Source organism: Columba livia, chromosome 17 (assembly GCF_036013475.1).
Source record: "Columba livia isolate bColLiv1 breed racing homer chromosome 17, bColLiv1.pat.W.v2, whole genome shotgun sequence".
Taxonomy (NCBI): Eukaryota; Metazoa; Chordata; class Aves; order Columbiformes; family Columbidae; genus Columba; species Columba livia.
The window spans coordinates 4,548,599-4,564,256 of record NC_088618.1 but is presented as its reverse complement, the minus strand read 5'-3'; the positions used below and the strand labels follow the sequence as shown (position 1 = coordinate 4,564,256).

At 52.3% G+C, this 15,658-nt stretch overlaps 2 protein-coding genes across 2 annotated transcripts in view; one reads left to right on the top strand and one right to left on the bottom strand.

Moving 5' to 3' along the window:
* Positions 1-509: 509 nt before the first annotated feature.
* On the top strand, positions 510-6,343 carry HPD (4-hydroxyphenylpyruvate dioxygenase). Its single transcript, XM_005498232.3, has 14 exons — positions 510-697; positions 928-954; positions 1,735-1,797; positions 2,496-2,600; positions 2,783-2,825; positions 2,911-2,993; positions 3,103-3,192; positions 3,316-3,419; positions 3,576-3,653; positions 3,819-3,981; positions 4,249-4,320; positions 4,953-5,075; positions 5,221-5,337; positions 5,467-6,343. Exons 1-14 carry the CDS (start codon positions 695-697, stop codon positions 5,575-5,577), a joined length of 1,182 nt encoding a protein of 393 aa, XP_005498289.2. The 5' UTR covers positions 510-694; the 3' UTR covers positions 5,578-6,343.
* A 1,329-nt stretch (positions 6,344-7,672) lies between these two features.
* SETD1B (SET domain containing 1B, histone lysine methyltransferase) overlaps positions 7,673-15,658 on the bottom strand; it is a 46,715-nt gene continuing 38,729 nt past the window's right edge. The window contains exons 14-18 of the mRNA XM_065032877.1: positions 14,675-14,841; positions 14,293-14,424; positions 13,514-13,633; positions 13,007-13,144; positions 7,673-12,352 (exon numbers count right to left, since the gene is read on the bottom strand). Of these exons, the coding sequence (XP_064888949.1) occupies positions 12,179-12,352; positions 13,007-13,144; positions 13,514-13,633; positions 14,293-14,424; positions 14,675-14,841 (731 nt within the window). The 3' untranslated portion in view covers positions 7,673-12,178. The remainder of the gene's footprint in view (positions 12,353-13,006; positions 13,145-13,513; positions 13,634-14,292; positions 14,425-14,674; positions 14,842-15,658) is intronic.

The following is a 15,658-nucleotide window of genomic DNA, read 5'->3' as shown; positions in this document are numbered from 1 at the left end:
CAGGGGACACAACCCCACCTCCACAGCCCTGACACCCACCCAAGCACCCCGTGCTTGTCCTTCCCCCGCCCCGGCATCCTCCTTCCCAGCCATGGGGTGTTTGTGCACTGGTGGACCCCATGGCAGGGCAGCCCCCTGTCCCCTCCTGCTGCTCCCACATTTTGTGTCCCCTGCAGCGCTGGGTCACCGGAGCTGAAGGTGGCACCACGTGGCCCCAGGCACAGACACCGCACACCCGGCTGCACCTCGCGTGTGACCGAACTGCCCTGGTTCAGGTTGGCCCGGACTGGAAATGTCCCTGCAAAGGGGTGAATGTCCCCAGGGACAGGTGGGAGGGCCGGGGGGTGTGCGGTTATGTCACCCCGCTACCGGCCCGGCGTGCACGGGGACAGGAGGTTTTGCTGTGGGGTCAGCAGGTGCCTGCGCCACACAGCCTTGCACACTTGCACACTTGCCACCCTATGCGTTTAACCCTGTGCCACAACCAGGCCTGCACAGGACACTGTGATGTGGCCCTGGCAAAGCCACCCACGGGACAGTGCTGGGAGTTCCCAGCCCAAACCAAACACGTCACTTTGAGTTGGGGGTAGGAGAAGGTGGAGCCGAGGAGGAGCTTTCCCCACCCCACCGCTATATTAAATGCCCTCTTGGACTCCCACTCGCTTCATCACTCTCACAACGCCAGGTCACAAAAATGGTGAGAGGCAGTGGATGGGAATTGAATCAAATGGCCGGGGCTCGACGGTGCGGGATGTCTTGGGAGCTTTACTGCGGTTAATCTCTGCTTGAATTCAGAATTTTCGGTGACTCTGCTGGAAGTCGGCAGAAGAGCTTTCCTCGTACACTGACCTTTGGATTCCAGCTCTCTGGGGGCCGAGGTACCTTCCTGCTCCGCTAACGTCTCTCTTTTCTGATTCTCTCTTTCAGACGACTTATACAGACAAGGGAGAAAAGGTAAGAGGTGTTTTGGGTCTATGGTACTGCCCTGTTGTCTGGTATGAAACATCAGCCATGTTAGTGCAAACAATATTCATTCCTTACTCCTTTATCACCTGGTGAAATCAGAAATAAAATTTCTCCCTGGTTGGGCCACACAGGACATGGTTCCTTGTTGTAAATCGCCATTAGTGATGACATTTTTTCCTTTTTCGTTCTGGTTTGCAAGGAGAGTGACAAATGGGAGACGATTGGTTTTTCCAGCCAGACTTGGTGCCTAAGCAGAATACTAATTCGTTGCAATATTTATTTCCAAATGCAGTACCTATTCGCCACCTTTTTTCCCAAAAAATGCTCTCAAAGCTGCCGGTCAGTGTGCATCGCAGCTGGGAGCCAAGGCCACCGGAACGGGTCGAAAGGGAATTCGTGCCAGCGCTGGCAGTTGTGTAAGAGTGTTTGGGGTTGGGAATTGATCTCTGAGGCAGCAATGCTCGGGGGTGTTGTGCCTCTGCCGATGCTGCTTGCAGGAAGCACCCAGAGCACCAGCACCAACAGGGCCCCTGGTGAGCCGGGACTTTGCACCTTCCACCCCGCAGAGCAGGATCCTGCAGGACCTGACCTCAAAGTGCTTTGAAAAGTTGTCGTCTCAGGGCAGCAGCCGGGGTTCCACCCGGTTAATTTGGATGCGTTCGCAGGAGATTTGCAGGGTCGCGGCTGTCGCTCCTCCCTGCTCCAGCGACGAGTGACGCCGCGGGAAAGGCTGCAGCAGCTCTCAGCTCTGTTTTCCCTTCCCTTTAGCCCCTGCGAGGCCGCTTCATCCATTTCCACTCCATCACCTTCTGGGTGGGCAATGCCAAGCAGGTGAGAGGCGGTGGCAGGCGGGCAGAACGGTGGGTGCCAGGACGGGGCGGCCGCTCCGGTCATTGGCTGCCGGGGGGGCTGTGCCGGCGTCCCAAAGCCCGTCCCTGGGTCAGCGCCTGTGTCCACTGGCACAGCCTCCCCCCGCGGCCTTGGGGGCTCTTGCACAAGGCGAGGGGCTGCCCGGGGTGTGCGCGGGAGGGGCCCGGAAAACGCAGACCGGCACGTGTGGCACAGCGGGAGCCGGCACCAGCCTGCGGTGATGAGGCGCAGCGGTGGCTGCTCCCCGTCACTGCTGGGGAGTTAAACATCCCTGTGCTTCAAACCTGAGTTGCTTTCTGCCCAGACTCCCAGATGAACAGCAGACAGGCAGAAATGCTCCCCCCTCGGTGGGGCTCCCTGCCTCCCCCGGCCACCATGGGTGCGGGAGGGCTCTGGAGACAACACTTTCCACTGAGTCTGGGCTTTTTCCCCCATTATGGGCCCTTTCTCACCTCTGCTGGCTCCTCCTGGGCTGCTGGAGGGAAGCAGAGCAGCTTGGCTGCTCCTGCACACACACACACGTGCACACACTTGACTTGCACACCTGCTGGCCGTTCCCCAGGGGCTGTCGGTGCCGCCCTGGCCGGGGGGAGCCCCACGGGAACCGGGGGTCACCGGCACCGCAGCTTCACCAGGTACGGCTCTCACACGCCCCACAGGCTGCATCCTACTACTGCAACAAGCTGGGCTTCGAGGAGCTGGCGTACCGGGGGCTGGAGACCGGCAGCAGGGAGGTCGTCTCACACGTCGTCAAGCAGGACAAGGTGAGGGGCTGATGCACCCTCCAGAGGTGGTGGAGGGTGGGGGGCAGACGAGCTGGTGTCAGGTGTGTGGGTGCTGCCAAAGCCCATTTGCACCACTAAACCCCAGTCCCGTGGTGCGTCTGCCCCAGCCTGGGGGCACCGCCACGTCTCCATCCCTCACCGCTCCTCCTCTTCCTCGCCAGATCGTGTTTGTTCTCTCATCCGCTCTCAACCCGGGGAATGAGGGTAGGTACCACGGGGTGGGATGGAGAGGGAGATGGTGGAGCAAAGTGCTTCTGCTCACGCCTGGGGCTGCTCTTGCTCCGTGCAGAGATGGGGGAGCACCTGGTGAAGCACGGTGATGGGGTGAAGGACGTCGCCTTCGAAGTGGAGGACTGCGACTTCATTGTGCAGGTGGGCAGCCCCTCTGCTCCCTCCTGCACAGCACCCCAAAACGGCAAGGGGAGGCGGGGACGGGCCCGCGGGAGCTGCGGCAGGATGGGGTCTCTCTCCTTCTGCCCAGAAAGCCAAGGAGCGTGGAGCCGTGGTGGTGAAGGAGCCCTGGGTGGAGGAGGACAAGTTCGGGAAGGTGAAGTTCGCGGTGATCCAGACGGTAAGTGGCAGGGCAGCTGCCTCTGAGCCCTCGTGCTGGAGCGGGGTCAATGGGAGCAGCCTGGACCCGGGAGATCCCTGAAAAACCGGGGCCACCACGCAACCGCTTTCCTCCCTCTTGCAGTACGGTGACACCACCCACACCTTGATAGAAAAGCTCAACTACAAGGGCCTCTTCCTACCTGGGTACCACCCCCCCCTCTTCAAGGACCCGCTGCTGCCGAAGCTGTGAGTGCTCTGCAGAGGGTCCTGCTCGGCTCTGCCGCCGTGTGCCAGAGGGATGTCCCCCCCAAGAGCCGGAGGGGTCCCCACCACCTCAGCGGAGCCCCTCACGCTGAGAGTGCCCTCGAGCCCGGCTGAGAACCACCCCGGCTTTCCCCACAGACCAAGTGCCAAGCTCAGCTTCATTGACCACGTCGTGGGGAACCAGCCCGACCTCCAGATGGTCCCGGTGGCAGAGTGGTAAGAGCGGGGAGGGCGGGCGGGAGGTGGGATGGAGCAGCAGCACCGCTCTGCTGGTCTCACCGCTTGCAATGGTGATGGCTGAGGCTAATTAAGCCAGAGCAGAGCTTCGTTAGTGCGGGGATGGAGCGAGGGACTTGATGGTGCCCTCTGTGGCCTGGGCAGGTACCAGAAGAACCTGCTCTTCCACCGCTTCTGGTCAGTGGACGACAAGCAGCTGCACACCGAGTTCAGCGCCCTGCGCTCCATCGTGGTCACCAACTACGAAGAGACCATTAAGATGCCCATTAATGAGCCGGCATTCGGCAAGAAGAAATCCCAGATTCAGGTGAGCACACGCCAGCAGTTGATCCATCAGGCTGCCCCCGCTCTGGTGAAGGAGAAGCTGTGCTGTGGTGGCTGCTGGCCCTGCTTGGGTTTGCCAAGGGCTGTCAAGCCCTGGGGAGCCACCAGCACAGAGATAGTTTATCCCCAATCTCGCATTAGTATCTTTTTTTAATTTCATGGTGTCTCTGAGCTGGTTTTGCTTTCACACCCAGCCCTTTGCACGCTGTAGCTGTGCTGTCACTAACGTGGTGACATTTTTTCCATGCAGGAATATATCGACTATTATGGAGGAGCTGGAGTCCAGCACATCGCGCTGAACACCTCCGACATCATCTCAGCGGTGAGTGCACCCCCGGCAGCGCCCTGCCCCATCCCGTCCTGCTGGGCACTGTCCTTGTCACAGGGGGTGGTGGACAATGACAACCGTCAGGGTACGAGGCCACCGGCAGGCTGAGCAGGCTTTGTGCTGTGATTGTCTCACAACCAGGATTAACTGCTCAGTGAGTAGCTGGAAAGGGACTTGCCCGCACCTGTGAGTTGCTGGTAGATGCCCGGCACTCCAGCCCACAGCAGCCGGGGTCTGCAGGGACCCTGATGGCACGTGCTGTCCTTGAGGGGTGGCTGGTGGGGCTGAGCCACGATAGCACATCACCCACCTTCGCCTGGGGCAGATGCTGCTCTGGACTGAGCACTTGGCTTTGGGCACCTCCAGAGGTGTTTGGGGGTCAGGGTGGGATGAAGATCCTTGTGCAGTGGCCAACTCTCTGCATTGCCTGGAGAGGGCATGTCAGCCCTCCTGCTCCTGGTGCCCTAAGTCAGAAGGTGGGACAGGTGCCCATGCATGAGGTTGGCCAACGTCATGGGAAAGCACCGCCCTGCCTCCCAACACCATCCGTCCCGAGCCACCCTCTTGGCACAAACCAGAGACGAGCCCCAAGCTCGACCCACGCCGCAGTCTCTCCTGCCTTGCAGATCACCAACCTGAAGCAGCGGGGCGTGCAGTTCATGGACGTGCCCTCCAGCTACTACCAGATGCTGCGGCAGCGGCTGAAAACGGCCAAAATCAACGTGAAGGAGAACATCGACAAGCTGGCGGTGAGTCAGACCAGCCTGAGAGGGAAAAGGTTTGCCCAGGGCTGGATCGGCTCCCCACAACGTTCTGCAGGGATGAGGGTGATACAGGGGGATCCCTTTGCTCTTCTGTGGGTCTTCGAGCTGTCGCCTTCTTTCTTTTCTCCAGGAGCTGAAAATCCTGGTGGATTTTGACGAGAAAGGCTACTTGCTCCAGATCTTCACCAAACCAGTTCAAGACAGACCCACGCTCTTTCTGGAGGTCATCCAGCGGCATAACCACCAGGTTGGTTTGAGGATCGCGCCATGATCTTGGCTTTGAGACCAACGTACCGTCTGCTGCTCTTTCCCAGCTGCTTCGGAGCTGAGGAACCCGCTGCCCGTCCCCGTGTCTGTAACGTTGTCATCTCCGCAGGGCTTCGGCGCCGGGAACTTCAAGTCTTTGTTTGAAGCAATAGAAATGGATCAAGATGCAAGAGGAAACCTGACCATCCTGGAGCCCAACGGGGAGACCAAGCACATCTAGAGGGTGGCAAAAACGCCGCCCTGATGAGCTGGTTCACAAACGAACCGGGAAATAGCTCATGTTTTGGTAAATAGCCCAGACCTAAGCGTCATAAACCCCGGGAAGCCGCTGCCAAGTTGGAGATGTAAAAGGACTCAACACCCATCCCGACCCAGCCCCAACGCTGCCCTCCGGTGACTTCTAGGGAGAGGGAGCGTGGGAAATAGCAAACACGCTCTTGAAAAGCAGTTTAATCTGATCCAAACCACTGAACTCTTAACAAAGGGCAGACTTAAGGCATGTGCCAAAGACATGCAGCTACAGAGGAAGACAGAAGGAACAACTGGGAGAGCTTAAATTCAGTCTATCCAAAATTTTCTGTTAATTTTAGCTACTTGGGAAGCTGGGAGAGGAAAGCATGGAGGCGTTTGCCTCTCTTTGTAAGATTTTAATTGCTTTTAGACTCAATCTTGAATTTGAATTTGCTGGGATTAAACACATGATTTTAGAGTAGCTACAACATTCAGGAATGAGACTTAATCACATTTCTGTATTTCAGACTTCCTAAGACAACGCAGTCTTGCTCTAATACCTGTAAATTCCTGCATTAAAGAAGGGCAGGGGCTCCTCAAGTGTTTGAAGAAGTGATTGCTGACACTGGCAGTAATTCCTTGGCTCAGATCCCAGCTGCACATGCAAAGTCCCCTCTGGGCATTGCTCTGGTGTTGGCATTGTCCTTTGCCAGGGGACTTCCCCCACCAACACAATAAAACCCTGTTCTGTCACAGCTTGAGTGCCTGGTAAGTTAATGTGTCGAGGCTGGAGCCCTTCAACCCCATAGTTGCTGTGGCTATGGGCCAAACTCTCCCTGAAGAGCCCACAGACCTCAGTGAGCAACCACTGAAGAACATCTCATGGTCTGTGCTGCCCACGGGTCTCCCCACTGTTGCACGTCTGCCCTCCAAAGCCCCAGCGCACCCACTGCTGCTCCCCACGTTTCCCAACATGGAAGCTGCTCAAACCCCGAGTAGCCCAAGTCCCCACCAAGCCCTCAGCTCGAGATGGGCTCTTTGGACATGAGTCCTTCCACCAGCCCAAGCCCCTGCCCCATCCCACCACCCTCCAGGGTGAGCCCTGTGAGCTTTGGCTGCCCCGCATCCCCAACACATCCTGCATCCCCATCCTGTCCGGTATCTCCATGGCATCCCGCATCGCCATCCTGTCCTATCTCCATCGCATCCCACATCCCCATCCTGTCCTATCTCCATCCTGTCCTGCATCTCCATCCCACCCCGCATCCCCAACCTGTCCGGTATCTCCATCCTGTCCCATATCCCCGTCCTGTCCTATCTCCATCCTGCGTCCCCATCCCATCCCGCATCCCCATCCGTCAGCCATCACAGGCAGCTATAGACGCCAAGAACTGAGCCGGGATGCCATCTACAGCCCAGGCTCTCTCCTGTCTTTTCCATTTCCTCCTCCACCACCACTCCACTCATCTCTCTCTGCCTACCTCTTTTCCTAAAGCTCAGAGAAGCTGCTTTGCCCCCAGCGAGGGAGGTGGGGGGCACATCCAGCTCCAGGCTGGGCTTTCATCCCCATCAAACCCCAGCAGCTCCCCCAGCTCCCCCTCCTGCAAACCACAGGCAACAGAATTTATCTCAGATTTGAATAAACTTGATTGAAAAGAACGAAACCACGAGGCCTCTGGCCCCAAGAGCCTTCGAGCATCACCCGAACCAGCAACACTAACACTTCGCTTTGTCGGGTAAGGGCTTTTGTCTCCATAAAGCTAAAAGCCAAAGATGTGAGCTCAGAAAAGTCCAAAGCAAAGCTGGGACACCCCGGCTGTGCCTCAGCTCCTGTGGGTTGTCAGCATTTGTAATATTAAAATGTTCTTTAAACTGATAAACTTAAATCACTCACGTATTTCGTGCACTATAACGTTGCTTAAAGTCACTTCCCACTCACCAGAATTAATACTTTCAGTAAACTTCGCTGAAAATCCGCTCTCTGGAGCACTCTTTGTCTCAATATGGTTCCTTGAGCTCGCACGGTTCGCAGCAAGGGGCAGAGAGCAAAAAGCTGCTATGGTTATACATTAAGCACAACATAATTTTTCTGTAAGAAAAGTCAGTATATTTATGGTTTGCTTTATAAAAGTTACTATAATACAATGGTACATAGTATTCAATTCACAAAAATATGAACAAATATATACAGCATGACACATCCACAACAAAAACACTTTCTTCAAAACAAGATACATACTGGTGACAGATTCTATATGCACAAAACATCCCTAAATTTATAAATTTGCTTAACGAAAGAGAAAGCAGAAACCCTAAATCTTCGAAGCAGAGTTGCTTTTTTAAGGAACTTAAAAAAAAATAGGATTTTATTTTCATTTATTGCAACCCATTTAACCCGCCCCCTTTTAAAGGAGACCCTTTATTTCCACACCATGATTTAAAACAACCTGTTTAGAGAACCAGAAACCTGCAAGGATTGGGAGCCGGGAGTTCTTCCATCCTGCTTTTAAAACTGCCCATTTGTTTGCTTTAGAGTGGCCATCGCGACGTGTTTCTTTTCACCTGGACAAACACTACAGTGGCAACTAAGGAGGAAACTCATAAAAACAAAACAAATATTAAATTGAAAAAAATCCAGTTGCAAACTCGCTTAAATACATTTTAGGTTGTCTATTAGACTGTACACATTTCCTCGCTTGAAATAAATAGATTTTGCACATTAGGTTTCAGACTGGGGGGGGGAAAGAAGAAGCCTTGACTTGGCAATTTTTTGTCTTCAGTTTCTTAATGCTTCTAATTCCATCTATTTATTTGACAAAAAAACATCTTTATACAGAATTTACATTATACAAAGCTTGACACAAGCTGTAAATGCCACCAGCTCCTTTGCGATACTTAGTCCTTCTTCTACCCCACCTCAACATGATTTAGAGCTGGAATCTGTTTAAAAAGAACTCCAAATTACAATAGTCACTTTTAATAAATTATTTACATGCTCTCAAAGTACAAAGAAATCAGCAAAAAAATTTCAACATGTTTCTACAAGAAACAGTGTTTGAAGAGAAGATTCTTGAGTTTGCCTATGTACAGAAGATGCATTTATTTTTGTATACTTCAAAATCCTTTTCTCCTTAAATTTTTCTTTTATACAGAAATGCACTGAAATGATCCCTGAAAAAGGTCACAAAAAATCAGAACTGAAATTGCTGTATACTTCCTTGGAGTTTAAAAATGTTTGTTGTTTTTCTCGTTTGCCATTTTTTTTTAATTTTTTATTATTTCTTGTAGAAATAAGCTGCTCTATACAATATAAATATCTGCAAGATGAGCCCCTTCCCCTTCCGGACCCCCAGGAGTCACAGATCACCCATCGGGACCACCGTGGCACTGCGAACGGGGCTGCAACCGCACAGACACAGAGGAAGGCGCCGGGCAGCGGGACCCGCGCTCCAGCCAGCGTCGTGCTGGAACCTAAACACCTATTTCCAAACCTTTCGCGCTGCCCCCTCGGGTCACCCCACTAGCGAGATGCCATTGTGGGAAAACAGTCATGCCTCTCTTTTTTTTGAAGCAAAAATAAATTGGGGATGGGATTTTCAGCGAACAACCGCAACTGTAAATCTCTCCGCAAAGCAGCCCGTGCTGGTGAGTTTGTTCGGTCCTGGCCAGCGTTTCCATAGGGGGCCGGGAGGAGGTGACCCCCTCATAGAAATCACTAAACCTGGTTTATAATCCTCACCATCAAACGGTGTTTTGGGGCACAGGGCAGCCCCGCGGTCTGAGGCAGAAGCTGCACAGGGAGGACTCTGCAAGCCGAGGTTTATGGGGAGGAAAAGAGAAGCCTTGGGGTTTGCTTTGAGATCAGACCAATGTGATTTTTCACAAGTGCTGAAGGTTCAACCCCTCCGTGTCCTCCTGGGGGGTTACTGGGAGCTCAGCTCTTCCAAAAACTCACATTGTTTGTCTGGGATCATAAACAGTTTCAGAAGTACCTGAGGCATTTAGGTGCTCGTGGTCTTTGGCACCCAAATCCCCCTGGTGCTCCTGAAAAGGAACCCAACCTGCAGGTCTTGTTTCAGAAGACCACGACCTGCCTCCCCTCGACAAACATTAAGGCAAACTGCAGGGGCTAATCCCACTCAGAGTACCCCGATCCGCTGGGAAACACAAACTGGCAGCAGGAACCCAGTGGCTGGGCCGGTTGGGGTGTCTTTGCCCCCACAAAACCACCGTTAATGCGCCGGTTTGATGGACTAGAAAGGAAGGAGGCCAAGGACACGGGCAGAACCGCTGCACATGGGGCTTCAGTTCTGAGACACAGGAAACGTCTGTGCATTTCCAAAGCTCTGAAAGCAAAAGGCCAAGCTGCAGAGAAGCCAACTGGAGCGTCAACACCAGATGAGCCTTATTTTTAAAAAAGCAAAATAAATCAAGCAGTTGGTCTAACTCCCAAATGCTCCTGCCACCACTGCGGCTACAACCAGCGTTCAATGACAGAAACTCGTTGTGCTTCTCGTAGTTTTAGGTTCTGCGTCAGCAATACCCAGTTGCTGGAGAGATTCACAAAGAGAAGGGGAAACAACATGAAACAAAACCAGAAATGAGACTATGGACTGTCCAACCCCACGGACAACTCCTCACCCTCAGACAGACATACAGGAGGAACCAAGGCAGCTCACAGCAGTCCGTGTGCTCCTGCTCCTGCAGGCCTTTTGTCTGAAGAAGAAATTCAGATGCAGAGGTCCAACCCAGAGCACCTGCAGGGCAGGCCTGGCAATCCCTAACAGCTAAAAAACTGCCAGAAAACTCTTCTGCAAGGCTGTCACCTCCGGTCATGGAGCTGCGGTCATATAGGAATTATCGCTGATTTTAAAAGGCTACAAGAAAACTGTTGTGCAATTTGTTCTGCGGGGAGAAGATATTTAGTTACGCAGATTATCTTCCCATTTCATAATTACATTGCAACTTCCCCTTATGAGCCAATTAAAAAAGGGTTTAGTACAACTGATCTCTACTTTTAAAGGAGGAGAAATTCAATGCGAGTTGAAAAACGGATCCTGTCGATACCTGAACAGTTGTGTAACATTTCCAGGTCACATCCAAAGACGTATTTTCTTTGGTGTTTCGCCCCATTTTTAAACGGAACCTCTCAAAAACCTGCAACCTTCACCTCAGCACATCTACAAGGACAAAACACGTCAAAAACCACTTTCAAAATAAGCCTTCCAAATTCAAAGCAGCTTTCATTTGCTCGCCGTGCATGGGGGAGGACGCTTGAACCACTTTTGCTGGAGGGATGGGGCAGCCCTGGGGCAAGTTACTGAGTAACGGGGGGAGGCGAGAGGCCGGCGCAGCTCGCTCTATCGCAGGAGCCATCGCCCGCGCCCAAGGACAGAGCAAACACTCCACGTAAAACGCTGCACGGGCGGGGAAACGCAGACAAAAGCGAGAAAAATTAATACGAGACACACATCAGCCTGTTTCCCATCTACAGGAAGAAAATCCTGTTCGAAACACGGGCCGTAGCGTACACTCGCAAGGAGGGTGAGATTTCCACAGCACAAATGCGGGCTGAATTGTCCACTTAATTTCAGCCTCAGCCTTTTTTTGCGTGCAAAGCGAATCGATCTCCGAGAAACGGGCATCCCCAAAGTCCACACGCCGCGCCACGACGCTGCAGCTACGCAACCGACACGACTTCTCGCTACAGCGGATTGCGGCATCCAAATACCGTTCATGTGCGGGTGCAGAGGTTTTGATCCCCCGATATACCAGCACGGTGTGTGAAAATGAAGAGACGAGCCCAAGGCGCTGAGCCGAGGTCTGCGGCTGACCTGGCTGTTCCCCGGGGCGGCTGGCTTAGGGGACTTGTTCTGGCTCGTCCCTAACGAAAAGGCAGGACAGTTCACCTAAAGTCTCGTTGGGGACACATCACACACACACACACACACACACACACACACACACACACACCCCCATTCACACACCCTCAAGCCTCTGGCTTGCTCTGTAACATCAACCTTACATTTATTTACAGCTTACTCTGAGAAATCTGTGCAATTTCAGCCAATCAAGCTCCCAACAAACCCTATACGGCGTTTTCAGTCTCTGCTTCACATTTAAACGTTGAATGTCTTTTTCAACCAACAAAACTGATGAGAAAAAGGTAGCAGCAATTATGAAAAGATGAAGGTTTATAACAACAATTAAAAAAAAGGTACCATTATCCCATTACGGAGCATTAATGTCGGGACTGAACAGAGAAGCTAGTGTTTGGATAGACCATGCCACAAAACGGTAGTCACCTTTTGTGTGCGTGTTGGATCTGAAAAGGAAAGAGCACCTGAAACATGAACAGTCCTTGTAAGCATGTGCGCTTTTTGCTTCCATTCGTGATCCTGGCAGAAGTGCGAAACTTGCTTGGTTTTTTCCTTCTCTTTTTTCCTCTCTTTTTAAATTTTTTTTTTTCCTTTTTAATTTTTTCTTCCTTTTTTTTTCTTTTTTTTTTTTTTTTTGGCAAAGTGCAACCACACCTGGTTACCACAGTTCTGACATGGCCGAAGGTGCAAGAGTGACGAGAAACCTCGCGTTCAGTTCAGGGTTCCCCTGCAGTTCTCAGAGCCACACAGACATGGGATTTTTACATCCTCGATCGGAAACTTGTAGTCATAGGTAATTTCCTCATTCACGTTGATGTGCTGTTTGGAGTAGATGACGATCTTCTTTTGAGACTCCACCGTGATCACTTTAGCGTAACAATTTGGCTGCAAGGGTGACAGAACAGGTAATGATTTAGGCTCCTGATGGCCGTGGCTTTCCAAACTCCACACCGTTATTCCGAGCTAAAACTGAGCGGGACAGTCCTTCCCTGGACAGCCTGGGCCGCAACTCCAGAGCAACCCTCTTTGTGCTCCTCCCAATATCCACATTCTGTGGTGCAAAAGAGCTTGTTCCACCATGTTTGTCCTGAGCTAAGAGCAGCTCAGTTAATGCTCAATAATTTGGTCACTGCAGCACAGAGCAGAGGGGAACGGGGGTTCTTTACCTGCTGGAGCAGAGTGTTTTTCCCATGTGGATGCTAGAAGGAGACTGTTCCCACAGAATAACAATGCTAAAATCAGCTTTTTTTGAAGGAAATATTTGTTAGATATGTTTGAATAGCGTCTGTCAGGGTCCTCCAACACAGTCAGGAGGATTCTGAGTGCGCTCTGTCTTGCTGTATGTTTCATTTCTCAGGTCTCTCAAATCTCTTTGCACTAGTTCAGACTCTGCTTTGATCTGCTGTAGCTCATTAACATTTAATCATAACCCTGTGACCCCCTGCTACTTCTGAACATGGCCCCAATCAAAGCTACCAAGGACTCAACGGGTTTATCGCTATGTCTGAGTACAATTACATGCAAAAACACAATACTTACATTGCAGCTGTGATTAATAAATCTGGCAAAGTTTCCGCATTTTGTGGCATCGATGATGGTGTCGTGATCCACTCTGAACATGTAGCTGCTCCCAATGCCTTCATCCTCGTATCGCTTTTCACGCATGTCAGCAATGACCTACAGAAAACCCCGCACGCCGTGTCAGGAGACGCTGCAGAACTGATCTGTGAGCCCAGATCTACACGGTGCTCACCTGAGCTGTACTTGTGCCGCTCAACACGTATATGACCCCAAACACCCCAAGAGAACACAGACCTAACTGCAAACGCAGAAGTTCAGAGTGGGCTTCTTGAGAGCTTATCTCCTAAGGATTTGAGTGCTTAGTTTCTATGGGTTGCTGAAAATCCCGCCCTTGTACCTCCAACCCATACACCAACCTCTGCTCAGGTACTAACACCTCACAGCAAGGACTCCAACCCCTCCATCCTACTCGAGAACTTCTTCCAGAGCTGTTTCTGCTCAGATTTCACCCACAGTCCAGCTTACCTGCCTGATGTTCTGACCCACGTACTCGATCACCATCTCATCAGCTGCAATGGGCTCCATAGCAAAAAGACCCCAGTCGTGAATGTGGCTCTTGCAGAATTTTAGTTTTTTCTTCCGGAACTGCACGAAGAAAACACCCCAAAACCCCCAACCCTGAATTAGCCAGAGTACCGAAAGGGAAAGGCTGTCCCTGGGCCCAGCACCCTCAGCCTGCTCCAAGGAACAAGCACTGCTGGGTATGTCAACCCCATTTAGATTCCTTCTGTGCTGCGGTGACAGGAAGGCAGCACAGAGGTCACAGGAGGTCCCACAGAGTTGTGGTACTTGGGTTTTTACCACTGACCACACACTGGGGAGAAAAGACCCTCTGAGGCCACCAGTCTCTGTTCTGCATAATCCTGATGGTTCTGAGTAGGGCTCAAGCTCTGTTATCATCACATACTCATTTACAGCCGTTTATCAGCCAGCTCATGGTTCTGCTGCTCACAAGTGAGCACGCTGGACCAAGTCTCATGTGTTCTCATATTTTCCCTGTGCCTGCTCTATTTGTTTAGGTCAATTATTTGCATTACATACTGTATTAAATTGCATTGTTGTATCAAGTTGAATTACACAAAATAGAGGAGAGCCAGGTACCGTTCAATCCTCTGGCACGTGTGCCCAGTGCTGAGATAGTCGCCACCAAGGCGACACTAAACTGGCAGAGGTCGGTCCCGTGCCCTGGCCCCACCTGCTCCCCACCAGCCCCTGTGCAAAGCAGCATCCACGGGGTGCCCCACCTTGAGCTGGTTGAACTTGAGCAGGTCACTGTCGCAGCTCCCGGTGAAGGAGGAGAGAAGCCTGCGCTGCTCTGACCGCCGCTCGGAGCCAGCCCGGGTGGAAGCATGAGGTTGGGCAGGGATGCTCATACCCTGAGAGGACAAAAGGCCGATCAAAGCTGACCCAACACCCTGCAGCCTCCCTGTCAGCAACCCTTTATGCAACAACACATCACCGCAGAACGCGTGGCCTCCTAAAACATCCCACATCAATCACTAACACTGCCCCAGCACCTCCTGGACAAGGACACAGGTGTAGCAACAACTTCACCTCCCTCCTTGCCAAAAGGCAGGAAGCATCTGCTGTGCGTGACACCAAATGAAGCAGAGGACACGTCCTCACCTGCGTGTCAGCTGGAGGCTCCTCTGCAAAAGCTCGGCTGTTGTTGAGGTATTTAAGTTTGTCCTTCTTATCAATTTTGTAATAGCCTTCACTTCGTGCGCAGCCTGTCACGTGCTCCCGCATCCCATCATCCCGCTTCTTTTTCTTAGGAGTAGAAAAGCTGGTAGGTGGAAAGAAGTTAAGGAGAAACACAGCCACCGGTGGGTATCAGACAAAACTTGCCGCAGCTGCGTGGAGCTAATGCTGGGAGACTGGAAAATTAGGAAGGTTTTGGGGGAGTGGAAAAAAATAACACTATTGAAAAATGAAAAAAAAAACCATTACTGAAGCCCACGTGTCTACAGGAAAGCCAAGCAAATCTTTCCTTCTTAGCTGCATGCTTTGGGAAACTAAAGAGAAAGGATTTCCCCACTACGTACACAGACAGCAGCTGCCCAGCCATCTGGACGTACCATCTTCTCTGTTTTGAGTGACACGCTTTTGTTCTGCCTCCAGGAACTCCCTGCAGACACCCCAGGCCCTGCAGACACCACAGAGATCTCAGCGCAGCCGTCACCCCACAGGCCAGGGCTGGAGCCAGCACAGACAGGCAAGAGACCCTGCTCAGCCCCAAGGGCTTGGGGAGAGACGCTGCTCTCACCAGCCTCGGTAAATCAGCTCCTTCAGACCCTGACGGGAGGGGTAAGACCCTGTGCAGATGTTTCAAACCCCACTGTCCCGATAGGTCATAGAAATCTGCTGCTGGCCTGGCAAGATTCACGACGTTGAACAGGCACCTGCGGGTCTTTGGCTTCTGGAAGGACAGTGGAGCTGCACTGCTGGCAGCTCACCCCAAAAACACAGCCAGGAAGCCTACAATGATTGAGATCTACCCAAAAATGCTCCCTGTGAGTCACAAGGTATCCTTAACACCAGAAAACTGAAGCAGAGGGGCCACAAAAAGTGATGGCCCTGAGCTCGGTGTGAGCTGCTGCAGAGCGGGTG